This window comes from Drosophila miranda, chromosome XR, assembly GCF_003369915.1.
Source record: "Drosophila miranda strain MSH22 chromosome XR, D.miranda_PacBio2.1, whole genome shotgun sequence".
Lineage (NCBI taxonomy): Eukaryota > Metazoa > Arthropoda > Insecta > Diptera > Drosophilidae > Drosophila > Drosophila miranda.
The window spans coordinates 9,709,140-9,733,770 of NC_046674.1; the positions used below are offsets into that span (position 1 = coordinate 9,709,140).

Below are 24,631 nucleotides of genomic sequence, written 5' to 3' on the forward strand. Positions count from 1 at the left end.
GCCCAAAAACGTTGCGCGAGAACGAACGGATGGCGGCCCAAAGACCCAGAGACCCAGAGACCCACAGATGGAGACCAGACCGAATGCACTTTTACTTTTGTTGCATGGAAGAGAGACACAGAGAGACACAGAGAGGGAAAGAGAGACACCGAGAGAAGGAGAGACAGAGAGAGAGAGAGACATGCTAAGCTGGTATCGAGATGGAGATCGTGGCCCGGGACCCCGACTCGCACTGCCCCGCCCCGCCGCGCCCCAACCACAAGCAACGCGGATGTTTGGCTGTGACTGAGATTCAAGTATACCCTGGCGGAGGGTATTGTAAATCAGGGACCATCAGGGGATAATAGCAAAGAAAACGAAGCCATCAAAGACGTAGAATCATAGAGAAGGAGAGAATCATATCTAGCAGATTGCCGAATCTGGCTTAGATCCTCAGGGCCCTCTGGGCGGATGTTTGCTGGAAATGCATGGAAGCATCCTTGGAGGAGTGGTATTCTGCTGTGCGGCTGTACTAAGTCGACGATTCTTTCGATTCCTAAAGGGTAGAGAAGGTGGCCATCACAGATGGCAGAGTTATGGGCAGAGCCATGGGTACCTTTATTCTCGATGGGCATTTAGGCACTGAATACTGCGAAAATCCTTCGGAAAGCGTATCAAACTCTTCGTCCCATGGGGCCAGAGACCAGCCTTTGCTTTGAATAATTTCTGATAAATTTGTATTTGCCAAAAGCCGCCGTCGCGTCGAGTCGAGTGGAGCCGAGTCGAGTGGAGTGGAGTGGAGTGGAGTGGAGTCCGGGGGTCTGTGGGAGGTGTGTGTGAGAAAAACTTAAATTGCATTTTGTTTTCTTGGTTTTTGCTTCGATTCTTTTTTTTTTGGGCAGTTAACAAGTTTCCCCTCCGCTTCCTTCCCCTGGAAATCATTTAAATGAGCCGCAACGAATGCGTAAGCCTTTTGTAGAAATTTCTGCACTGAACTGCCGTGCACCGGGCTAAATGCTCAGCCAATTGGAGTTGCAGCAGCCCCACCAAAGAGCAAAAGTCTTAATTATAGCACAGATCTGTGACTGTGGCTGTGGCTGTGGCTGCCGTGAATGGGGCGTGTCTGTGGCGCACACCTGTGCGTGAGGCAGTGCTGGCTGCTGTTGCCAAACCGGACTCCGCACAAGAGAGATGCCGTGCCGCGATGTAGGGCACAGCCAGATCAGCATACTCGTATTGTTCTTGAACAATAACCGATCGACCGACCGCTCGATAAATGGCAGAGGCGTGGGCAAGGTCAGGCCAGCGGAGACGCTGAGAGGGTATGCCGCCACGGGGGCATCGGGCACTCATAATTCATGGGAGCTCTGGCTGCCACTTAATTGCCAGTGAACGACCCACTCTATGCCACACTTTTCGGACACACTTTTTTACGTAAGACTCTATCTGTGGCACTTAACACTCTCCTCTCCTCTCCTCTCCTCTCGGAGGGGCAGCCCCCAAAAGTTGCATGCGTAAATCTCAGCAGCCTCGTCGATGGGGCCTGCCGGGCAAATGGAAAGGAAAAAGGGGCGGAGGCGTGCCACCTCCTGTAGCAAGCGTAGCTCGAAGGAGATTTGCATATCGGCAGGTTCTATATACCATATACGATAGGTGGTAGGTGGGCGATGACCAGCGACTTCCCAATGCGGCTGTAAATCTCCCAGGCGACGCATTTCAATTAAGAGTAGGAGCCTCTACAGAGATCCGGCTCCGGCTACGGCTTCGTCTCCGTCTCTCCATATTCTACACAGTGCGAAAAATCACTGGCAATTAATTTTGTGGCACTTGTGCAACACAGCAACACAGAAACGCAGCGATTAAATCAAAACACACAATTTATTGGGCTCCAGGTTGAAACTCGAGCACTTGGCGGATCGGTCCGGTTTTTGTTTACGGTGGGCCCCGGCCGTCCCTCCGTCCGTCCGTCCGTCCATCGCTTATTGATGTCTCCGATAATTATAATTGATCGAGCAACAAGTTCTAATCGCTGCCACTCGCTGCCATTATCGTTTCAATGCTCACTTCTCTCTGTCTCTATCTCTGTCTCTGTCGCTGTACGCATATCGTATCGTAATCGACTATCGTTCGACTGTCAATTAGACAAGATTGTGCCACCACACGAGTGCGAGTACGCGTTCTTGAAGCCTAGTCAGCAGGGGGTAATTATCGCTGGGTAAACACGCCTCGTAGGCCTAGAAGTTTGTGCGTGAATCAGAGCCAATTGGAGGGGCAGAGCTCTCGTGTGCCAGGGTTAAATTCCGACGAAGGGGGCAGACCCTCCACAGGAGTATCTGTCCAGGGTAGCACGGGATATTCGGTCCATCTAGTCGACTGAAATATACCTATCAATGGCATCCGAAGTATTTCAGAGCTGCAAAGCACCCACCCGTAGGGAGGAGGGCCTTCAATGTGCTCTGCAGGGTACTCTCTGCTCCCCACTCTGCAGGGTACTCTCTGTGTTTCCATGGGAAATGCATTTTCTGGGTCTTCCCCGCCTCAACCCGCTTTTCGGAAGAGGCGTGGCCGTCGAGACCAAAGATTTTAATTTAATTTTTGCGCTGCAGCAGCGACAAGTACATTCGCTGCCAGAACCCCAGTCCCACGTGCAACAGCAACAGCAGCGGCAGCAGCAAGCGGTGGAGGAGGTAGAGGCGGAGCAGGAGAGGGTGGGATCTGGGGAAGGAGGCGTTTCAAAGGCGTTGAAAACAACGAATTTAAACGAATTTGCCATCAACGCGAGTCAAAGACTAGATTTAATTTGCAAATTTAGTCGGAGTTAAATGTCGTTCTCTGGGCCAAGAGTTTGTTGCCAATTTTCCACTGTTTGCGGGTTGCCGGTTGTCGCCTGCTGGTTGCACGCTGCACGGTATGATTAATGCCACGAATGGGGGCGGGGCGCGGGGGGCGGGGGACAGAGCCGTGGCAAGGGGCGTGACTCCTTTGGCTTATTGATTGTTTGCGATTAACGAAATGCAATTTCAGCGGCGCCTTTTAATTAAGTGCAACAGAGAGAGAAACAGCAACAGCGGCAGCATTAGTTGAAGGGGCAGGAACCTAAGAGCTGTGGCCCTGTGGCCCTCTGCCACACGCAATTTTCAATTAAAAATGACACTCGCTGCCGCACTAAAAGGAAAGCCCCAAGGATTAGATTGTGGAACATGGTCAAAAGTCAATGAACCAGAGACCAGAGACCAGAACCATCGAATGGCACAGAAAATGAAACTCGAGGGGATATTTCTCAGTCAGTCAGCGCGTGGGCCTGCTGCATTGTTGCATTGCATTTATTTATTTGTCGTACGAGTGTCTGTGGCTGTGGCATGCGCGTGTGGCATCCTACTTCTTGAGGACAGCGGCCACTGGAGCTGCGGCATAGACAGCCGGGAAGGCGGCGCTGTGGGCCACGGTGTGGGCGCTCACGCTGCTGGCATAGGGAGCCACATAGGGGGCGTACGCGGCGGTGTAGGCCACAGGGGAGGAGTAGGCCACGGGGGCAGTGTAGGCCAACGGCGAGGAGTAGGCCAGCGGGGCGGAGTAGGCGGCGTTGTAGGCCAGGAGTCCGGGACTGGGGGCAGCAGCGGCGAACAGAGCGCACAGGACGAGGGCGAACTGCAATCGAAGAAGGAGGAGGAGCAGAAGGAGGATGCATTAAGAAGAGTCCTCTTGATGGAGCCAGGGGTTCATTCTACTTACGAATTTCATCATTTTGCTGATTGTTTGTGTTACTTGGAAGGTTGACTTCTGAATGACATCTTGGCTACAGTCGAGAGTGGTTTATATAGTCGAAAGCCCTCGCCCAAAACAAACCACTTAAGGCCCATCCTTGACGAAAACCGTTTAATGGCAGCACTGGCATCACGTACGCATATCAGGGCCAACACTTCGGCCAACACTCGTTCTTTGCATGGCCATTGCTGGCCAGATGGCAGTGGATAAGTGTTTTATATGCTCTGCATTCCTATATCTATATCTATTTGCAGTAATTGCTCCTCTTCGCGTTTGAGACTGAGTGCGTGGCGTCTCCTCCCACAATGACATTTCCGCACTGGCGTCAGCAGCTGCCTTCTGCGGATTCAATTATCATAATTTAACACTTTGCCTCCATTCAACACCGCCCTTCCCTTCCCTTCCCTCCACCCGCTTCGATACTCCTCTCCTTGGGCACGACGTGCCTCCCATCTCAACCAACTCCGGTAGTCCGGGGGGGGGGGGGGGGGGGGGGGGGGGGGGGGGGGGGGGGGGGGGGGGGGGGGAGCGCGATGCGCGATGCGCGCTGCTCTGCATTCTAATCAGAGATGAGATGCAAATAAATACGAAAAGTGGTTTATCCCACCAGCGAGGGACGCAGCCGGATCGAAGCCCTTCGGTTGAGGTGGAAGGCAATGGGCAACAATGGACAGGAAAGGCCTTTGGGGTCAATGAATCTGATATGTACAGTGGCTACAGAAAGTGCACTCACAACTAGAGGCACTTCCTTGCAGGTTATTGCTCCGATGACCCACTACTATGGCGGGTTATTAATGGTATTCAAAAAGTAAATCCCTGACGAGCTTGCGACTAGGGATGATGTTCTTCTAATTCACTGAAGGAACGGGAAAAACCTCCAAGAGCACAGTGTTTGGCGTAATAGAAAATAGAAAAGTTTGGCCCGCTATATCGTCAGATAAGGCCTGTCGGGTTTCCCAGTCCCAGTTAACAAATTCCTTAAACATTAGTCAGTGGTGATCGCTTTTTCCACTGCCCACTGTACCAAATCATTGTTTTTTCTTTCCCGCCGCTCTCCCGTTCCCGTTCTCCCTGCATAGCCATTGTATCGACACATATACAAAAATCCTATGAAAATTCCAACAATTCTCGTTCTCAGCCATCAATTTCATATTTTTTTGGATATGCTATTTATAAACGAGGGGGAACGTTATGAGTTGCTGCGGAGACCGCAACTCTACAGTTATACCCGATACTAAGTCAGTATAACTCCCCTCCGGCAGACGCCGCTAATATTAAACGACACGACAAAGAGTGCGTGCGAGAGAGACAGAAAATCAGTCTGACGTCGGGCGCTGCGTAGCCACTGCAAATTGATTTGTTCCTTTTGGCTATAAGAATAATCCGATCTGAGCCAGATTCAGCAATCTGATAGATATGGTCGTTCTCTATGATCTTCTCAGGAATGTGGATCAAAAATTTGGTTGCTCTAGCTTTTATAGTCTCTGAGATCTAGGCGCTAATGTTTTGCGCTAAGCAAAGCCGGCTATGCTACGTGTGTGTTAGAGAGAGACAGAGCGAGAAAGAATGAAATTGTTTTCTTGCTTCTGGCTATAATAATTATACGATCTGTCTTAGATTTTACACTCTAGAACATATAGTCATCCTCTACGATTCTGCGTTTTCAGTTTTCTCGTATCTTTGAAATTGTGGATGCCACAGATTTTCGCCCTTTGTGTCTTTTTGTCTTTGAGCACTAGGCGCTGATAGAGACGGACAGACGGACAGACAGACAGGGCTCAATCGACTCGGCTATTGATGCTGATCAAGAATATATACACTTTATGGGGTCGGAAACGATTCCTTCTGGACGTTACACACATCCACTTTTACCACAAATCTAATATACCCCAATACTCATTTTGAGTATCGGGTATAAAAATAGCCATGTGCGCAATAAAAATAGTAATAATAATGCTCACAATAAATAGTATAATGGGTAAGAGGATGTGATCTATTCGTTCAGGCCCACAAACTGATTTGTTCCCCGTTGAAACCACACATTCAGCACAGGATGTGCTCCAATGAAAAGGCCACAGATCCTCCTCGATTGCCGGCCTGCAACACGCACACACTCGCTGCTGTCTTGTGGTACGTGGCAGACTCTCTGCTGGGCGTATCCCCGGCCCGGCACACGAGTATTTGCAAAACAATTTCCACAAAAAAAAGGGGGCTGGGCTGTATACGTTTCACGCAAAGTGCAAATTATTTATTTCGACATTGATATTGTATATTCCGGTGTTTCCTGTGGGTCCTGTTTCCATTTGTTCATTTTCAGCTTCCAGCAGTGTGTTTGGGGAGCGAAAGGAAGAAGAACGAGAGGGCTGAAGGCGGTGCAGTGCAGAGATGTGCAGGTGGTGCAGGTTGTGCAGGTGGTTGCAGGTGCATATAGGAGTATCCATATTGTTGGGGGAGGGGAGGGTGTCCAGTGTCCAGATTATCCTTTTTCAATGGCCCGTCCCTGATTAGCGGTAGTAGGCGGCATAGGGGTATGCGGAGTAGGCGGACGCATAGGGATACGCGGAGTAGGCGGAGTAGGCGGCGTAGGCGGGGGCTGTGTAGGCGGCGGTGTAGGCAGACGAGTAGGGGGAGGCGGCCACCAGGGGGGAGGAGTAGGCGCTGTACGCCAGTGGGGCAACCACCGCGGGCTTGGCAGCCACGCAGGCCATGACGGCGAAGAGGCACAGAGCGAACTGTCGGGTAAAAAAAAGAGGAGAAGATGAAGATTACTCCTTGGGGTTCCCTGTGGCAGGGATTATCCTTCGATCCTTACGAATTTGAACATGTTGCTGGTTGCTGGTTGTTGTTGGTGGTTGGTTCTCAGGCAGTAGACTGATATCTGCTGCTACCCGGCATCGGAATTTATATAGCCGCAGATCCGCAGATACAGCAGCAAAAGCGAAGGTGATCCCTGGAAATTGGTATGCAAAAGCCACGCTCGAATCGGTTCCAAGACCATATACTATACCTGTACAGGCGGACCAAGGAGAATCTTTGCTGTGGCACTTTTGGTTTCGTTTCTGAGAGACGCGTGACGAAAAACAATAAACAAATCGAACAGGCACTCGAGTTCGTGCCTGGAATAGCGAATCATCTCCGATCGAATCCATCAGTCAATCGATGGATACTCGTACTACAAGTCTTCGCCTGGTCTGACCCACTGGCTAGTAGTGGCTGTACCTCCGGGTTCCACAAGTTTATAAATGCCAGTCCGATCTCCGGCTTGGGTTTCATTCCATTTCTAGAACTTTGAGCAGTCAGAACTCAGATAAAAAAGATACAGACACAGATACTGATACAGATACAAAGATATACACAGATACGTAGATATGTACAGATACAGGAAATTAGTAAGTTTCAAGCCAGAGAAAACCCGAGAGATGCACTTGCTCAACGGTGAACAACGATCAACAGGTGCCTCTGCTGCTGCTCCTCGTGAGTGCTGCCTCCGCGGGACAGATACGGGATGCTGCCGAGGAGGTGGATGTCCCGCCTGCCCATCGGGCTGCCCCGCCGCCACAGACTGCTGCTGCTGCTGCACCGCCACCGGGCCCCCCGGGACCCCCAGGACCCCCAGGTGTGGGTGTGCTGCCGCCCAGCTATCCCTTGTTCTACCAAGCTGCGTGGCTGCCATTCGGACGCTACAGCGGCTCTATACCCCTCGTGGCAGCACCACTTGTGGCACTCACTGGTGCCCCAACACCATGAGTCAACTCAAAATGAAGGCCGCCTTAGCCGCTAGTTCTGGTTCTGGTGCTGGCTCTGGTTGAATTTTCGTTTATTATTTGTTATATTTAATGTTTGTTTTGTTTCGGTTTGTTTTTGATTGGAAATATACGATTATTATATTTAGATGATGTCCGAATAATTATTCAAATGCCACGCACACACTCCTGCCTCTCCGATTGGTGGCAATGACGCAACTCTAATTCGAAACTGCCGACACGTGCTTGTCCTACTGAAAGATGTTTGTTTGCCTCGCCAATCAATACCGTATTCTGAGGCAAGGCATTTGCATTCGATGACGCAAGTCATTTGGCATCTCTCCGGATGATTTCCGCATTTGCTAATGACTAACGGCGATACGGTGGAAGGAGCCATGCGGCATGCTTAAAGCCAAATGCAATTCCAGACAGAAACGAATGAGAAAGGATTCATTCCTTTAACAGCTCTTTTCCCACAGCCTAAGCACTAGAGCTCCTTCCCGCATCAAAGCCATAGAGACTTAAGGTAGTGATCCATCCATTGGGAACCCCTGCCTCTCAGAACTCCCAAAACCCAGTAAAAGCGAAGATACAGATTCAGTTTGATTTGTGGGGGGGTTTTTTTTATTGCATTCCGAAGTCAGTTTTCAGTCCATTTTAGAGCCTTACAAGACGGTGGTGTAGCCAGCGGCATAAGGATAGCTGGCATAGGGATAGGCGGAGTAGGCGGAGTAGGCAGCGGCCACAGGAGCGGAGTAGGCAGCGGCCACAGGAGCGGAGTAGGCAGCAGCCACAGGAGCGGTGTAGGCAGCGGCCACAGGAGCGGAGTAGGCAGCGGCCACAGGAGCAGTGTAGGCGGCAGCCACTGGGGCCACAATTGGGGCAGCGGCGACTCCGTTGAAGTTACGTGCCACATACTGGGAGCTGGTGGCAGTCACCACACCCGCGGGCACAGCGGCACCCACCACAACGGCAGGCTTGGCCTCCGCCACACTGCAGGCGATGGCAGCCACGAGGACAACGAGAGCGGACTGCAAGGAAGAGAGAGAGAGGACACTTGTAGGGATCTCCGTTGAAAGACCAGGATGCGGATCGGCAGTCCTTACCAGCTTGAACATCTTGGAGATTGTTTGGGGGATTAGTGTGTGATTTGAGCAAACAAATTGGACTATAATCAACCGAGTGGCCAGCTGTGGTTTTATACCCCAGACCCCGGCCGTACGAATGGGAGCGGGCGGATGGTTCTACCACTGCTCTGCGCCGCTGCACGGGAATGCAGAGCGGGGCGGCCTTTGAGTGGCTCCAAATGCTGGCTACGTGCCCGCGGCTTTTGGGTTTCGGGGCTTCGGGGAGGTCGAGTCCCCGATCTGGTATTTCGGGCACGTTTCCAAATGGTGAGTGAGCCCATAAAAGTTGTTGCCGCACTGAAGGTGAGTCTATTGGCCAGTGCCCAGTGGGCAGTAGCCAGTAGCTGTTGGGAGGAGTGATTGATGCCAACTGCCAATGCTAATTGGCATCGTTGGCCGATGAGTAACCTCTCGTGCCAAAAGCCAAAAGCCAAAAGAGTTGGGAGTGTGAGGGAGGGCTCCGCTTTAATCCAATTTCGATTTGCAAGGTTACGTTTGCCACTTGCCACTTGCCACTCAATGGGACTCCGTAATTACAGTAGCAGTTGCAGTTGCATTTATGCAATCCCCCTCTCTCCCAACCAAAAAAAAGATTATCTCTAAAGAATAAAGTTCAATGGACTGTCGAACGTTATGTCTCTGTGTCTCTCTGGTATCTGGTATCGAAAGAGTTTCAAGCTCAAGCCACATGTAGCACACACATGTACGTACAACATATCTCTTTGGGATGGAAAATATAGGAGCATGTACCATAGTAGTCCCATTCCAATGTCTAGAATGACTTACTTTCATTCGCTGCAAAATGAACAAAACCAAAGCCAACCGACAACAGACCGACAATTTTTATCGCCAGTCAGTCCCGCGTCCCGACTCCCGCGTCCCGCGTCCCGATTCCCGACTTACTGGAATACAGAAAACTATCTGGGGAGAGAGAAAGATATCATCCTATATATAATATAGATATGCCAAATGCCATTTGCCATTTGCAGGGCAGTGCAAAGCAAAACAGTTGGAATTTTGCATCGAAACGGAGCGGTTCGCGACGATAATGACGAAGATGATGATGGAGGATATTCTGGTGGTGTCTCGAAAGATGGGGATCGCATGGGGGATCCTGTTCGTGGCGTCGGCGGCTGCCGGGGTGGCCAGGGCCGGGGACATCAATCTGCGATGCGACGAGTTCGATCCGATGATCTACATGGACGTGAACGAGGCCTTCTGCACGGTGACGGGCTTCATGGTCACCCACAGCCAGAATGTGGTGATAAAGAACGTGCCGCCCGGGAACATGGTCAAGTTCATCAAGTTCTACGAGTCGACGCTGCTCTACATGCCCTTCCACTTGTTCGAGACCTTTCCCCATCTGAAGACCCTCGACGTGTCGAACACGAACATCCTGGAGCTCACGCGGAACACCTTCAGTGCGGCCAGCAATCTGACGTATCTGAACCTGAGCTACAACAACCTCACGTCCATCCAGACGTCGGTGTTCATTGGGGCCAACTCGCTTATGAGGCTCGATCTGTCCTACAACGAAATCGCCTCCCTGAGCGTGAACGCCTTCAACGGGCTGCAGATCATCAATAAGCTGCTGCTCACGGGCAACCGACTGCGGGAGCTGCACGACGAGATCTTCATGGACAACGAGTTCCTCGAGAATGTCTCCTTCGAGGGGAACTTCCTCACCTACATCCGGCCGGAGGTGTTCAGCGGAATGCGGCGCATCAAGGAGGTGAATCTGTCCAACAACCAGCTGGTGAGCATCCATCCGGACACGTTCGCAGAGGCCGCCAGCCTGGAGAGCCTCATGCTGTCGTTCAACCAGCTGAAGGACTTCCAGCTGACCGGCAAGAGCATCGTCCACCAGCTGCATCTGGACCACAACCAGCTGACGAACCTCACCATCAACGCCACCCGCTTCGTGCGGGCCAGCCACAACGCCATCTCGCAGCTGATCCTGCACCAGTCGCTGCAGCTGGAGACCCTCGAGCTGAGCGCCAACCGCCTGCAGAGCATCGCCAACGTCACGAATCTGACGTCCCTGCACTACCTGGACCTCTCCGACAACCCCATCGGACAGCTGAACGTCAGCACCTTTGCCCAACTGAAGAGACTCCGCAGCCTCAATCTGCGCGGCAACGGCATTCGAGAGCTCAAGTTCGGGATGTTCTCCAAGCAGAAGTACCTCGAGGAACTCGACCTCTCGTTCAACAACATGACCAGCCTCAATCTGGACATGTTCGTGCCGTATCTGGCCAACATCAAGAAGTTCCTGGTGGACGGCAACGCTCTAACCGAGCTGCAGGGCAATCGCACCTTCGGCGACGCCTTCCCGATGCTCCAGAAGCTGGGCGTCTCCCGGAACCGCTTCAACTGCTCCTATCTGCACCGCCTGCTCATCCCGCCCTCGCTGCCCGAGTCGGTGGTGCTCAACATCGAGCCGGACAACAGTCTCGAGGAGACCCCGCACATCCGCGACGTCTCCTGCATCAGCCAGTCGCAGATGGCGGTCAACGCCTCCTTCGGCGCCGAGGAAACAGCCCTCTACACGCACATCCAGGCGCTGTCCAAGCAGCTGGAGCTGGTGGGAGCCCACTCCCAGAATCTGGAACTGCATCTGGCCTTCATGAAGGTCTTCGCCTATATCCTCGGGGGCCTCGTCCTCGTGGCTCTGATCGCCTTGGTCGCCGTCAAGTATCTGAAGGCTCGTCGCTCCGGACGCCACAATCGCAGCAGCATTGTCTTCCATTCGAGTGCCACAATGGATACCAACCTGTCGATGTGACAGCCCCCATCCTCGTCGATCCTTAGCCCCAAAACTGAACTCTAGATATAGGACTCCTAGCATATTTAAGTCTCTCTCTCTCTCACTCCCTCTCAAAGAATCTCTGAATAAATTGTAATACGGAAGAGAAATTTATAAATTCTGGACCACTCATATCTTATCGGACTGTGACGTCGGGGGAGAGCTTCCTGCAGTCTGTAGGCTTTAGCCTTTGTGTTTGTTTTTGAAGATAAGTCCAAGCCAAAGACCTTGAACCAAACCCATTCCCAGTCCCAGTCCCAGTCCCGATAGCAGGCCAGGCCTGCCAACAACTGATGAGCAAAAAGTAAACACAAACGAGATTCATTCAGTTCCCTGATATCAGAGCTGTATGTTTATGTATAGTATTTGCCATATTCTTCTTCGATTCAGTCAGTCAGTCATTCAGGCAGCTCCTACTTCCTCAGCAGAACGGGGGCTACGCTGTAGGCAGCGGTGATGCCACATCGGACGATGCCACATAGGGAGAGGCGACGTAGGGTGCCGCAAAGTTGCCGCGATATTCCCAGCTGTAGACAGCAGCCACCGGGCAGAGTAGGCCAATTCCGGGCTTGGCACAGACACAGCCCATCAGAGCGACGAAGGCGGGGGTGAGGGCGAGGGCGAGGGCAGTCTTGGCGTGCTGTACTGTCGAGTGTTTCAAACTGATGACTGATGACACACCTGCTGCTTCGACGGCTAGAAAAACCTGCAAAAAGGCTGATATTTGGTATCAATTTTTGGCCAGCTTAATGCTGTTCAATTAAAAGAGACTTCCCCACAGTACTCGACGCTTCTGTCGCTTGTGTCGACCCACTCCGGGGGCTACGTGACTGGCGTGGCCAAAGAGGGGCCACGGGCTGTTGGGCTGTTGGCGCCGAGACCTTGCAAGGCCGTTTGGCTGGCACTGTGTGGGGCTGTAGCTATATAAGCTACGGCCCACCGCCTGTTCGGGCATCAGTTGCATTTGTTCCATTCAACAAGTAAAACAATCTGAAAGCCAATCCTTCCAAGATGTTCAAGTTCGTCGCCGCCGTTGTCCTCGCTCTGATTGCCTGCGCTGCCGCCAAGCCCGGCATCGTGGCTCCTCTGGCCTACTCCGCCCCCTACGTGGCTGCCTCTCCCTACGTGGCGGCGTCTCCGTATGTGGCGTCTCCGTATGTGGCATCTCCCTACGTCGCCTCTCCGTACACGGCCGCCTACGCTTCTCCGTACACCGCTGCCTACACCGCTGCTGCCTACGCCTCGCCCTACGCTGCCGCCTACACAGCCCCCTATGCCGCAGCTGCCGCATACACCGCCCCCCTGCTGCTGAAGAAGTAGAGAGCACACCGGAAGTGCCACCCGCCCACCTGCCACCTGAACGGAAGTCGTGGCAACGAATCCAGCAAATGAATCACAGAAATAAACTCTAATCAAACGAAGAGCCAATATCTTTCATTCGTTCGTGGGGAAATGACACCATACTGAAGTGAAAGAACTATTTTTTTCGGTGAATACATATATGTGCTCTTAAAGATATATATATATATATATATATACGTGCCCCTAAAGATCCCAGTGTGGCGTCTCTACGGGAGACGTGGGTGCTAATAGCAGTCCACTCCACACGAATGGAGCCACCGTAAGACCAAAAACACACGGATACTTTCCTTTTGTTTGTTGCAAACATCCGGAAAATGTTCATTCATAAATAGTCCCATACAAATAGAGGCTGCATCCTGCCATTGGCACGGCGCCATTGAGGCAGATAACGGGGCTAATTATCCTTGGCTCTCATATACATGTTCTGAGGCGTGCGACAAGCGACATTTATCCGGCAAGCACAGAGACAATGCAACGTGCCGCATTTAAAATTAGACTCCACAGCGTAGACATAATCTGTGGCAGCTCACAAATAGAACAAAACAGAACTGAATCGAACTCAACTGAACAGAGTCGAGGAGCCCAGAACAGAGGCGGGCGGAAAACGAGACGGAGCCAAGAGAACACAGCCTTCATTTGTTTGCAAAATATTATGCATAACTTGCATTTCCATTTAGCTCACATTTTATTAATAACCAGCTGGAGGGGGGGAAATGGACATGGCACTCTCATATCATTGCCCCCCCCCCCCCCTATTAGGGGACCACTAAATTATTGCATCAGCTTCTAAAATGTCGCAATTTCTGCTGAATATTTGACCAAAACATTTGCCAGCAATCGGTCAAAGAGGCATGCCACGCCTACACCTCTGAGATATTGTTTGCCCAAAAAAACCATGCAAAAATTGTTTTTGTTATTTTCTACACAACATCTACATTTGTCCTGTAGTATGGCTCCACATCTACACTTCAGTCTCGTCTGTGTGCGGGAATCCTTCTTGGATTACTACTAGATGGATTGTATTAATGGTCGAGCAATCAAGCGCCGAAATAAATCTACAATTTCACTCGTGAATGTGTCAAAACAATACATAAAATACATACAAAACATGCAATACATACATACATATGTACATATGTCGCTGTGGGTGGATCACTCGACGCTTCGTAGTGGAATTCTCTAGGAATTTCTCAACTCTAATGTTGACAAATCTTAATATCGTTTATTTAAATCAAACGAAGCCCAGCCCACACTTCAATGCAGTTTCGGAAAACACATTTATGCATGTATGTGGCAGGTATGTACATATATATTGATTGTTACATGTCACCCCATGACAATTCTACATGCCTCCTACATGCGTTCTACACAAGCGAGCCCTTGCATTGCCAACTTCTAGGCTGAAGAATGCAAAAGAGTCTAACATCTTAGGAAAAATGTATTGCTCTTGTGAGGGCGGGGGGTGGGAGTGACAAGGTTGCCCCTTGCCCCGTCACCATCGCCTGTGGCACTCGTTGAATTCCATCTCAGTGTTATATAAAAGTTCCCTTTAATTCAGATTTTATTTATATTTTTGTTCATGTGCCGGCCATCAGCCACGACTGTACGAGTATGTACGCGTGATGGCAATGCTGTTCGTCAGCTGAAAGTTGAGGGACCATCCCAAATTGAAAGAAACACTGCCAGGGGGATCGAGAACCACTTTCTGGCCTCCGAACAGAGGGTGCTTCTGCTTCTTGTGGTTCTTTTTCGCATTCGCCTGCAGCTGATTGAGGGCACTGTACAGTGAGGACGAGGGATGCTGGACAAACTGATGGACGCCAATGACAAATTTCTGCACATCCCCGAACAGATCATCGGAGGAGTACGCCTTGGCAGGATGTTCGAAGAAGAGCAGGTCTTCTGTCTCCCGATCGGCATCCAAGCTCCTGCCAAAGTCCCCGGAGAAGAGCACCGACAGGGGCTGACTGAGCACTCCCGACTCCAGCAGAGCCAGAAATATCCACAGCAACTGGAACAGCAACTTCTTCAGATCAAGAATCAGAATCATCCATCGATCTGCCAACTTACACACCACATAGCCGTCTCAGCGATACTAAACTCGAGAAATGGCACTGGCTCTCCTTTTATACAGATTATTCCCACCCTCTGATCCCCTCCGATGAGCTCAGAAATAAAGACACACTATTTAGACACACAATTATATATTTTGTGGCTTCGGGGGACAGTCGTCGCTGTCTGTCAGTGGCCCGACACTCCATTCAGATCCTCAGATCCAGCCATAGCCATGGCCGTAGCCGTAGCTCAGGGGCCGCACAATGCTGTGCGAGTGCGAGTGCGAGAGCGAGAGCGACGGGGAGTGCGAGTGGGTCCAAATGGGGCTGCCGATCACTCGCACCGAGGGCAGGCTGTGGTACGAGCTGGTCAGGATGGGCACCGAGGACGAGTGCAGCAGACCCGGAGCGGCGCAGGCGAAGGCCAGGCAGAGCGTCAGGAAAACGAACTAAAGGACCACGAAGGAGGACTTTACTTAATTACGTTTCATCCCGAAAATAGTCCCCAAAGGGATCCCTTACCAGTTTGAACATTTTGAAGTTCTTGGAAGCAGAGCGGCGGCTGTCAGAAGACTTGATGGCTGGTTGAGCGCGTGGCGGCTTTTTATAACGAAAAGTACCCCCAAGAAGAAGCCAAGAAGCCGGACCAATCACCCACCGACCTTGGGGCCCAAGAAGACAAGACTGGCAGTCTCTTAACGCGGCTCAGATTTCCACCTGCCATTCGAATGGGCTCGGTTTGGAATTACCTGAAAAAGTGCACCACTAAACCGCTGCGCCTCGGTCTGATGATTGGGAAATGCCCTCAAAGCTCTGATGCTGATGCTGCTGCTGCTGGGGAAAACTGCGTCATTTTGCCAGCGATAAACAAATCAACAGCTTCCTTCCTCGAAAAAACAAGAGCGGAAAAACAATCAATAGAATTATTTTTCGGTATAAACAAAAACCTCATTTAATTGATTTTGGGCGTGGGAGTTTGTTTTTGGACTTTGCTGGGAACAAAGAGAAGCGAAGGAAACATCGCAATTTTTGCACCAACTAGCAGCCCCCTGCCACCCCCCTGGCGCCCGTCGGGCCTGACCTTGAAAGCCTCTCAACCGAAAGCAAGAAAAAATACCGGAAGTGCGTCTCTGTGCGGCAGGCTTCCCATTTAATTGTTTATTTTGGACCAAGACCTACACCAATACTCCCAGCTCCGCTCCACCAACAAAATCAGATAAAGGGAAGCAAATAAACGCCTTCGCCTAGGCCAAGGCCATGGACAGCAGGAGGAGTGGGAGTGGCATGCTCTGTGGCATGCTTGACTATCTCTTGTCAGGGGAACACTCACGACAATCCAATCCGATTCGAATCAGATTTCAGAGTTCTGAGCTCTGAGTTCTGAGTGGCAGGGAACGAACGGGTTTTCCTGCTCTGCTGCATGTTGCACTCCTTCCAGGCCTCCTCTGTGGCAGGGCAGCAATTGCAATTGCAGCTCCATTCCGTGGCCATTCCTTTGCCGCAGCCTTTGCCATTCTTTTCCTTTCAAAAAGAGTTAAGGGCTTCTTTCATTTGCCGCCTGCCGCTGCCACTGCCGCTGCTGGCAAATGCCTTTGACCTTGGTTACCAAGACCAAAGTGAAGGTCTGTCCGTTTTGTGTGGTTTCGTGGCTATAAAAGGCCCATCCATCTGGCAGCAGGGATTCAGTTTGCGATCACTGTCCCAAGGAGTTGCAACGAGCGATAGAAATGAAGCTGGTAAGTGCGCAAAGGCCCCATGAAGGGGAGAGACTCAAATTCTAATGATCGTTTCCATTCCACTTTTAGCTGATTTTTGCCTGTCTGCTGGGTCTGGCCCTCGGCCACGAGGTCTACACCTACTATACCCCATCGTACGGGTACTACCCGTCGACCTATGCCCGGGCTGCGGGTGTCCTGCCGCTGGCCTATTCCCGCCTGGTGGCTCCGGCCGCCGGCGCTGCCGAATCGCATCTGTACCACAGCGTGGCGACTCCCAACTCCTTCCAGCAACAGTACCGCAGCGACTACAAGCCCCTGACCTATGAGTATCACCTCTATTGAAGAGCGAGAGCGAGGGAGAGGGAGAGTCAGCGAGAGAGAGCAAACACCTCTCTCGCTGCCGCATCTCATATCCACGTATCCACGTATCCAAGTGAAATTTGAATAAAGTTTGTCCACTCCCAATGCAAGTGTTTAACTGTGGCTTAGCCCACCCATCGTCATCGTCATCGTCATCGTCATTGTCTCTCTGTGTGGCAGTGGCAGTGGCAGTGGCAGACTTCCCTAAGACCCGCTGTCTGTTGAACCCCAGCAAGCCTCCCATTGTTCCTCGATTGTGCGCTGGATCCGATCCCCGAAACAGCACAGAACAGAGCAGAACAGAACAAACAATGAGTGGCTCAATGGCTGCCGAGTAGTGTATCGAATGACCCCGAAATTAAGTTCCCTGCTCCCTGCAGTTGTTCACCTGTGCGGTGGCACCTCCTGCGGTAAGTGGCAAGTGGAGGCTCGTCTAAAATTATCCACTCTCAAAGTGGCGCCTGCCCGCCTGCCCGCCCGCCTGCCCGCCTGCCTGCCTGCCTGCCTTGTCGCACGTCACCACCGGGGAGGCCAGAGAGAAGCCCTAGAAGCGGCCCATGACTGCAATGTGACCCCAGGAGCACACGCACAACTTTTGACTCTGCAACGTTCGGGGCTCGACGCTCGACGGTGCAGGTGCAGGTGGCAGCCCCTGGAAACAGCGGAGGGAACGTGACTGGTGACCCGAGGCTGGTCACATGGCATCGCATCCATCCGGCGGGGGCATTCCACGGGGCCATCCCACGGCTCTCCCGCAGGGAGTACGCAAATGCTGAACCCCCCCCCCGAAAACCGGAAACCAATCTAATTATCATGCATTAATTAATATTTGATTGGCTGCGTGGACTGCAAGATGATACTCAGCAGGAATTCGATTCGATTGAGAGGGTTCAGGGCAGTTCAGGGCTGAGTATATTAAAGTATCGACTCACCTGGTGGCTGAATCATCTCCGGTTTGGCTGTAAGCATAAATACATACAATTAAAAGGGGCATACATGAAAGGATGTCAGTCTAGGATGCTTAAAAACTACTTGAAACGGTGTCCAAATATATACAGACGGTGTGGAATATTTTCAGCGAAACTAGACTCTAAATTGATGAGCTTTGCGCATTGGAATTGGTGATTTGCTCAAGCCCAAAAGTGGCCTGTAAACAGACACAAAATTCCCTTAAGGGGGCACCTTCAGGCTACTTCCTGTAGAACCATTTAAGAACCATTTGCCTCGTATTCGGGAGAATAAAGTGTATTCTGTAGTTAATTATGGCAGGGCTTTCAGATTGCGAGTGCAAGAGATATTGGACATTATGCGGAGCAAATTAGAAGCGACTCCTCTTTCCAGTAGATGCCACTGATTAGTGGCAGTGACATGGAGTGGGGCCTGGAGCATCGTGTGGCATCAATATCAGCTTACTGCTACCCGCACACATCTCTCGCTCTCTGCAAACGGGTTTAATGCAGGTCCAGGCTCCTCCATGAGTCCATGAGCCAGTTCAAGGTTTTTCAATGTCCAATTAATGGTTGAGGAAATCCCTGGGAGGCAGGCATGCACCAGGCACCAGGCACTAGGCAGGCAAATCTATGCGAACAACGGGCTTACTTATACAGCGATTCCAGAGGGAGATTCCAGATGCAAGATTCGTGATTCGTGACCGAAAACCAGAACAAACAGAAACCAGAATGGGACTCCCAGCCCAGTGCCGGCCCTTGGGGCAGGCTGTTTAGCCAAGAAAACAGGCTTTGGCCGCCCTCCCGGTCCCCCGTTTCGGGGGCCACAGAATACTGTTTTGTACCGTACTGTATAAAAGGGCCACAGGAATGTAAGGCAGAGCTCAGAGAAGAGCGGTCCGTGGTCCAGCGCGGAATCAAGGAATCAGGGAATCAAGGCATCACTCAATCGAGCAATCAGGCAAGGACCCAACGACGCAGTTTCCAGTTTCCAGGGGCCACAAAATGCGCACTTACTCGTATCTTTGGGTAGGCACATCCTTCCACTCCGATCGACTTGTTGACAGTGTTCTAACGTGCCCTTTGCCCCGTTGCAGCAGCAGCTAATGCTGGTGCTGATTGCCAGCATCTGCGTCAAGGCCAAGCCGCTGGTCTCCTTCGGCGTCAGCTACCAGCAGCCGCAGCCCTACGTGGGACCGGGACCAGGAGCCTACTACAACAGCTACTACGGCGGCCCAGGACCCTATCAGAGTGGCTACGGCTACTACTCCAACGCCAACCACTACTACGGCAGCAGTCCGGGGGCATCCTATCCGTATCGGTATCCCTATGCCGCCGGACACCGATACGGGGCCCTCGATGTGGGCATCGGCGCCCTGTCGCTAACCCCGTTCCTCCTCTAAAAGAGGAGAGCCAATCGACAGCAATCGGGAATACAGTAAACAGAAACCGAAATGACAATACACCAAAGACTTTTCATTGTTTTCCACGGCACGCATTGCCTAAGCCAGGAGTCGGCCACCAGGTGACCACAGGAGGAGCCGCACGTAAGCCCCGTACGTGACATTCTCTCGGGGGATTCGTTCGAGACTTGCGTTACGTGTGACCCACTGACTGAGTGAATCTCTGAATTGACTCTTTTTTCAATTCGAATACGAGCAGAAGTTCCAATTCCAATTGCCTTGGCCTGGCCCAGTCTATAAGCTTGCCACTGATTATGCTGCTCCAACTGATACTGCCGCGGCTGCTGTCCTTGCCGCTCGTCGCTGTTTTTATTTATAGAAGACTTTTCCCATCTTTTCCATCTCTTCCATCTTACATTCGCGGTCTGTGTGCATAACCGCAGTGTGGTCGCAAAACGTGCACAAAACTCGCCTTGGGGAGTGGGTGGTGGCGAGTGGGCTGGCAAGCGGGGCGGCCAGTGGGGTGGCGCTTTTCCTTTGGCTCTTTCTTATGCGGCTAAGCGCATAATTGCAGTCATTATCCGGAATTAGATTAGCCCTGTGGTCTTTTTCGGATTTATATCTATTTCAGGAGTGCCGTTGCACGCTCAAAGGATGTTTTGAGCGGCACAAAGGACATGACTGACATGATTCGTCTTCTGTATAATTCCATGGCCCACGAATATCCTTTGCTCGATGTTAGCCACGGGCCAAGTCCTGCCCCTGCCCCCTGCCCTCTGCCCACGAGGCTCCAAATATTACCAATGCCTTCACGTGAGTCGGATCCACATGCGCCGCTGAGCTCCTGAAGGTGTCACTAGTTTTCAGGTGACGGCGATGCCCGGGGTATGACGTGCTAGGATCACGTTCCCCATCACGCAAAATACTCGGAACTGAAAAGTGCAACAAGCGGCTGGCTACAAAGCCCACCAGCCAGCAGCCATGAGGCATCATCCAGCAGCAGCACAATGGGGAAGCCATCAGCAGTCACGTTGAGTGGAAATGCCCTAACACTAGGCTTTGGGGCAGCAGCAGCAGCAACAGCAGCAACAGGCAACAGGTAGATGTCCGCCCCCCATTCGGTGGGCCTTCATTAGCTCGTCCTCGTCGTCCGGTGTGTGTCAGTGTGGCATGCCTCGTCGGGTGCGCGCTCGGAGCACGAGCGAGCAACGAACAGCGAACACTGTGTGTCCTCGTCGGAGGCGAAGGTTGAAACGAAGTGGAGCTGTCAGACGACATTGAGGATGTGTATAAAAGCAGGAGCCGCAGTGCAGCCAGCAATAGTCTTCGCCAGAACTCACGGGACGCGACAAACCTCTAGAGAAGCCTGCTCCAAAGAAAGCATCTCCCAAAAAGCAGCCAAGAAGCAGCTAAGAAGCAGCTCCCTGCTCCACCAGAACTCGATTTATTCAAAAGTGAAATAAACCAGTGAAAAACCAGTGAAGAAAACCCTAAGAAAAGAGACAAAAACTCAAAGAAAAATGGATACCCATTCTCCCAAAAACGGCTCCAAGTCGAGCTCCAGCGGCAGCTCGGCGGCCAGCTCCTCGATGGATCTGGGCAGCGGCAAGCAGCGCCACCAGCGCGGCCAGAAGAAGCTCTCCCGCAGCAGGAGTCTGCTGCAGTTGCTCAGCAGGCACCTGGGCAAGCATTTCCACCACCACTCGCACCATCCGCAGCACGAGACGGTCTACAGCAGCCAGGACGACATCCGCAGCAGCTCCACGGACTCCTTCAGCCTGAGCTACGAGCGCGGCTCCCACGAGTGCAGCGGCGGCATGTCCACGAATCTGAATATGAACATGAACATGAACATGAACGGGGGCTCCAGCCAGGACCTGGATCAGGATCATGATCAGGAGCACACCTCGAGGGCCTCTCCGGTGTCGGGATACTCGCGGTACTCGCCCACGGGCCTCGACTACTACGACAACCAGGGGCACATCTACGTGGAAGCCGTCTTCCGACCGGGCAGCGCCCTGGAGCAGCTGCATCCCCAGATGCATCCCCACTACGACGAGGACTGCAGCGAGGGCAGCAACAGCAGCAGCAGCAGCAACGAGGGAGAGGGCGATGGCGACAACGACAACGACAACGACGGCGACAATGAGCGCGAGGATGAGAACGAGAACGATAATGAGAACGAAAATGAGAGCAGGAAGCCAAGATCCGCTTCGGCGGCATCCGCTTCCGCTTCCAAATCGCACGGACTCCATCTCAGCCGGATCTCGATTTCGTCGTCGGTCAGCCGGATGCTCCAGCACTTCTCCAGCTCGGCGGCCACCACCGCCAACGCCTCGCTGCGCTCCCTCTCCTGCAGCAGCACGCCCCTGCACCGACAGCTGAAGAAGAAGTCCCTGTCGCCCCACAACTCCAACAGCAGCAGCAGCAGCAGCAGCCACTCCAGCAACAGCCACAGCAACTCCAGCTCCAAGTCGAACTCCGGCTCCGGCTCCTCCTCGAAGAAGGACAAGAAGCAGCAGAGCATCCTGCGGCCACCAGTGCAGTATGTCCACATGAAGGGCATGTCGGGGCTCTACTCGAGGGTTCCCAGCTATGCGGTCTGCTGTCCCTACACCCTCCATCACATGTACTAAGAGAACCAGACGAACTGGGAGAAGTGACCAGTGGATGAAGCTGCAAGGAGTGGAAACGGGACTGGATCTGGACCTGGGGAGAGATACTCTAGCTCTCTTCGGATCCAAGTGATGTACGAGTAGTGCCTAAAAGCCTAAAGCCCAAAGCCTAAAGCCTAGAGCCTAAAGCAAGGGATTGGAAGGATTGCAAACATGAAACGTGACGGGGATTCTTCTGAGATTCGTCGGGGAGCAGCAGAGAGCATATTTTATAAATGTGTGAAAGCTGAGTCCGCGGAGGACTATCCTCTGCGGATTGGGCCCATAAGTGTACCTAATTCTATATACCCCCCTCCCTCCCAGAAATCAGAACATATGTCTACGAGTACGAGTGCTATATGTATGGTATATAGTAGTATATATGTATTTCACCCTAGACGATCTAATTGTCTTCGGCCTGTACTGTAGGGACTTTCAGTTTACAAACTAAACGGAAACAAAAAACACCTAGTTTTAGCCTAAAGAAAACGTTATTTAGATTATCATTATGATTGCATTACCTATTACACCCCGCACATATCTTCCGACAAGTAATCCTAACGTTAGACTCGATTTATCGAGGCACATTTAGTTGTTCCACAAAAGGAAATGAAAAAAACAAAAAGAAAAACCAAGAGATTTTGCACTTTTGAAATACTAGTTTTCCCTATACTTTGCACTTATTTTCGATTCGATTAAACTCTTCAAATTGACGAATTTATACAAGGAAAAATCAACAAAAAAAAAAAAAAAAAAGAAACCTCTTAAAGAACACTCTAATAAAAAAACAACAAGAATTTTACAATAATTCACAAATTTTTTTGAACAAAATATTCTAACAAAATTATTCTAACAAAAAGAACTAAAATATCAATGAAATGAAATAAAAGAAAAGATAAGATAAGAAAACTTTATGGTAGTTGGAGAAAATCAAAACTGTAGTGAAAATGTAATTAGAGGCCTAAGAAATCAAAGAAAATATATACAATATATATTTTTAGTAAATATATAATCTACGATTAAGACTAGATGTCAATGGAATAAAAAAACACATGACTATATAAAAAAAAAAACGAATTTTACTTTTTTTCTTCATATTTTTTGTGGGGAAAAAAATAGAAAAATCAAATTTCAGTCAAGGCGAATGGAATGCAAAATCAAGGAGAGAGCTTCCATTGTAACGGTAAAGCGGAAAGCTTAAGGACACCGTTAACGTAGGCAAAAAGCTCTCTCTGCGAGAAAGAGAGAGGCAGAGAGAGGCAGAGAGAGAGAGAGAGCGAAGCGTGGCCTCCGTTCTGTTCCCAGCCCGGGAACAGACACCGAAAGTGTCCCAGTGCCAGTGCCAGTGCAGTGCATGGACTCCTCCATTCAGATGCTCCCGCTGCTGATGATGTAGGCAAAGTCCTCAAAATCAAGTTGCTGAAGGACTCGACCTTACAGTTTTGACATACGAGAGAGCGCATATCATGTCCACGTCGATGTCTGTGCGAATCCGTGACGTTAATCGACGATGCTGCCTGCTGCCCCACTGCCACACTGCCACACTGCCACACTGCCACAGTGCCACACTGCCGGCGCATTTAAAATTTGATGACACCTCAATTATGTGCCATGTTGCTTTCGCAATGGGTGGCTGGGCTGTGGGTGGAAGGTCCCTCTGTTTCAGGGTCATTGTCTCTTTGAACCCTCTCCTTTCCTTCCCTTTCTGATGTTTAGCCCAAAATAAACAAGCAGCCCGTGGCTCAAAGAGCCGCATATCCTTGGCACACTTAATGTCCCAAGATAACCAAATTAAAATTCATGATTTATCTGCAAACAAACAAATTCCCTCACACGCCCAAAAAAGGGAACAACAAATGCCGTAGTCTGATAGTTTTGTGTGACGCAGTTGGCGAATGTTTTGCTTTTTGCCGGAAAACCACGTTGCACGAAAAGGTCACGAAAGGGTTACGGGTGCAGAGAGGGCAGGGGTGAGGGACAACAGCACCTTGGGCTGAGTTCCTGGAAAGCCAGCCAGAAAAGAGCCAAAGACAATAAACAGTCAACAGCCTTCGGGGGAAAATGCTGTCTCAATGATTCGATTGAAGGATTTTTAAAGAACTGAAAAGCCTAGGAGGAACGTATTACCGAAGCAACACTAAAAGAAGCGGAAACTCATCATCCTCTTCATTGCTAAGCTATTTTGGTACTTTGCATATCCATTGTCTGTATTTTCAAAGGAAGATAAAGTTCTCTTGAATACTCGTACTTTGGCAGGATGCCTCACAGGACACTGTCTCACTGAGACAAAAGTAGAGAGATAGACTCCTGTAGACACACATCGCAACACATTCTGATTGAATGATTGCCCTGCACCTGAACTACACAAAAGATCTCAGTATTTGGAACAGAATTTGCCACAAATAGTGCTCAACAAAGGCAAATATTGTAGTGTAGGGTAATACCCAGAAGGTCGTTTCCGACCCCATAAAGTATATATGTATATTCTCGATCAGCATCAATAGCCCATACGATATAGCCATGTCTGTCCGTCCCTATGAGTGCCTAGTTCTCAGAGACTATAAAAGCTAGAGCAACGACATTTTAGAGATCTTCTAACTTCTAGACTGCCGAATCTGGATCAGATCGGATCATTCTTATAACCAAAAGGAACAAATCAATTGGCAGTGGCAATGCAGCGTCCTACACGATCTGACTGATTTGCTGTCTCACT

The 24,631-nt window shown here is 50.9% G+C and overlaps 11 protein-coding genes across 12 annotated transcripts; 6 read left to right on the plus strand and 5 right to left on the minus strand.

Moving 5' to 3' along the window:
- Nucleotides 1–3,253: 3,253 nt before the first annotated feature.
- On the minus strand, nucleotides 3,254–3,780 carry LOC117186788 (cuticle protein 8). Its single transcript, XM_033388051.1, has 2 exons — nucleotides 3,712–3,780; nucleotides 3,254–3,627 (listed from the first exon to the last, which is right to left on the minus strand). Exons 1-2 carry the CDS (start codon nucleotides 3,721–3,723, stop codon nucleotides 3,355–3,357), a joined length of 285 nt encoding a protein of 94 aa, XP_033243942.1. The 5' UTR covers nucleotides 3,724–3,780; the 3' UTR covers nucleotides 3,254–3,354.
- A 2,379-nt stretch (nucleotides 3,781–6,159) lies between these two features.
- On the minus strand, nucleotides 6,160–6,648 carry LOC108151316. Its single transcript, XM_017279855.2, has 2 exons — nucleotides 6,557–6,648; nucleotides 6,160–6,476 (listed from the first exon to the last, which is right to left on the minus strand). The coding sequence occupies exons 1-2, from the start codon at nucleotides 6,566–6,568 to the stop codon at nucleotides 6,249–6,251; spliced, it is 240 nt and encodes a 79-aa protein (XP_017135344.1). The 5' UTR covers nucleotides 6,569–6,648; the 3' UTR covers nucleotides 6,160–6,248.
- A 175-nt stretch (nucleotides 6,649–6,823) lies between these two features.
- Nucleotides 6,824–7,635, plus strand: LOC108151310 (EMI domain-containing protein 1). The gene is made up of 2 exons (XM_017279848.2): nucleotides 6,824–7,133; nucleotides 7,198–7,635. Exons 1-2 carry the CDS (start codon nucleotides 7,113–7,115, stop codon nucleotides 7,489–7,491), a joined length of 315 nt encoding a protein of 104 aa, XP_017135337.1. The 5' UTR covers nucleotides 6,824–7,112; the 3' UTR covers nucleotides 7,492–7,635.
- A 448-nt stretch (nucleotides 7,636–8,083) lies between these two features.
- On the minus strand, nucleotides 8,084–8,704 carry LOC108151302 (vitelline membrane protein Vm26Ab). The gene is made up of 2 exons (XM_017279838.2): nucleotides 8,594–8,704; nucleotides 8,084–8,518 (listed from the first exon to the last, which is right to left on the minus strand). The coding sequence occupies exons 1-2, from the start codon at nucleotides 8,603–8,605 to the stop codon at nucleotides 8,153–8,155; spliced, it is 378 nt and encodes a 125-aa protein (XP_017135327.1). The 5' UTR covers nucleotides 8,606–8,704; the 3' UTR covers nucleotides 8,084–8,152.
- A 919-nt stretch (nucleotides 8,705–9,623) lies between these two features.
- Nucleotides 9,624–11,540, plus strand: LOC108151278 (leucine-rich repeat-containing G-protein coupled receptor 5). The gene has a single exon (XM_017279806.2). The coding sequence runs from the start codon at nucleotides 9,663–9,665 to the stop codon at nucleotides 11,397–11,399; it is 1,737 nt and encodes a 578-aa protein (XP_017135295.1). The 5' UTR covers nucleotides 9,624–9,662; the 3' UTR covers nucleotides 11,400–11,540.
- Nucleotides 11,541–12,353: 813 nt separating this feature from the next.
- LOC108151311 (cuticle protein 38) lies at nucleotides 12,354–12,857 on the plus strand. Its single transcript, XM_017279850.2, has one exon. The coding sequence runs from the start codon at nucleotides 12,432–12,434 to the stop codon at nucleotides 12,738–12,740; it is 309 nt and encodes a 102-aa protein (XP_017135339.1). The 5' UTR covers nucleotides 12,354–12,431; the 3' UTR covers nucleotides 12,741–12,857.
- A 1,468-nt stretch (nucleotides 12,858–14,325) lies between these two features.
- Nucleotides 14,326–14,929, minus strand: LOC108165375. The gene is made up of 2 exons (XM_017301412.2): nucleotides 14,853–14,929; nucleotides 14,326–14,793 (listed from the first exon to the last, which is right to left on the minus strand). The coding sequence occupies exons 1-2, from the start codon at nucleotides 14,859–14,861 to the stop codon at nucleotides 14,374–14,376; spliced, it is 429 nt and encodes a 142-aa protein (XP_017156901.2). The 5' UTR covers nucleotides 14,862–14,929; the 3' UTR covers nucleotides 14,326–14,373.
- Nucleotides 14,930–14,969: 40 nt separating this feature from the next.
- LOC108151315 lies at nucleotides 14,970–15,467 on the minus strand. Its single transcript, XM_017279854.2, has 2 exons — nucleotides 15,359–15,467; nucleotides 14,970–15,285 (listed from the first exon to the last, which is right to left on the minus strand). The coding sequence occupies exons 1-2, from the start codon at nucleotides 15,368–15,370 to the stop codon at nucleotides 15,052–15,054; spliced, it is 246 nt and encodes an 81-aa protein (XP_017135343.1). The 5' UTR covers nucleotides 15,371–15,467; the 3' UTR covers nucleotides 14,970–15,051.
- A 996-nt stretch (nucleotides 15,468–16,463) lies between these two features.
- On the plus strand, nucleotides 16,464–17,019 carry LOC108151314. Its single transcript, XM_017279853.2, has 2 exons — nucleotides 16,464–16,572; nucleotides 16,642–17,019. Exons 1-2 carry the CDS (start codon nucleotides 16,564–16,566, stop codon nucleotides 16,894–16,896), a joined length of 264 nt encoding a protein of 87 aa, XP_017135342.1. The 5' UTR covers nucleotides 16,464–16,563; the 3' UTR covers nucleotides 16,897–17,019.
- Nucleotides 17,020–18,742: 1,723 nt separating this feature from the next.
- Nucleotides 18,743–19,323, plus strand: LOC108151309. 2 transcript variants are annotated; one of them, XM_017279847.2, is made up of 2 exons: nucleotides 18,743–18,890; nucleotides 18,962–19,323. In XM_017279847.2, the coding sequence occupies exons 1-2, from the start codon at nucleotides 18,867–18,869 to the stop codon at nucleotides 19,262–19,264; spliced, it is 327 nt and encodes a 108-aa protein (XP_017135336.1). In that variant the 5' UTR covers nucleotides 18,743–18,866; the 3' UTR covers nucleotides 19,265–19,323. The 2 variants fall into 2 exon arrangements, with proteins under 2 accessions (XP_017135336.1, XP_017135335.1); XM_017279846.2 differs by having other exon boundaries at nucleotides 18,744–18,890; nucleotides 18,959–19,323.
- A 99-nt stretch (nucleotides 19,324–19,422) lies between these two features.
- On the plus strand, nucleotides 19,423–22,271 carry LOC108151284 (dentin sialophosphoprotein). The gene has a single exon (XM_017279815.2). The coding sequence runs from the start codon at nucleotides 20,785–20,787 to the stop codon at nucleotides 21,898–21,900; it is 1,116 nt and encodes a 371-aa protein (XP_017135304.1). The 5' UTR covers nucleotides 19,423–20,784; the 3' UTR covers nucleotides 21,901–22,271.
- Nucleotides 22,272–24,631: the final 2,360 nt, after the last annotated feature.

Bases quoted from the DNA above. Each gene is read 5' to 3' on its own strand.
- LOC108151310 (XM_017279848.2), top strand. From the start codon at position 7,113: ATGTACAGATACAGGAAATTA. The intron at 7,134-7,197 runs GTAAGTTTCAAG...AACGATCAACAG, and splicing joins TGTACAGATACAGGAAATTA to GTGCCTCTGCTGCTGCTCCT.
- LOC108151278 (XM_017279806.2), top strand. From the start codon at position 9,663: ATGACGAAGATGATGATGGAGGATATTCTGGTGGTGTCTCGAAAGATG.
- LOC108151311 (XM_017279850.2), top strand. From the start codon at position 12,432: ATGTTCAAGTTCGTCGCCGCCGTTGTCCTCGCTCTGATTGCCTGCGCT.
- LOC108151309 (XM_017279846.2), top strand. From the start codon at position 18,867: ATGCGCACTTACTCGTATCTTTGG. The intron at 18,891-18,958 runs GTAGGCACATCC...GCCCCGTTGCAG, and splicing joins GCACTTACTCGTATCTTTGG to CAGCAGCTAATGCTGGTGCT.
- LOC108151284 (XM_017279815.2), top strand. From the start codon at position 20,785: ATGGATACCCATTCTCCCAAAAACGGCTCCAAGTCGAGCTCCAGCGGC.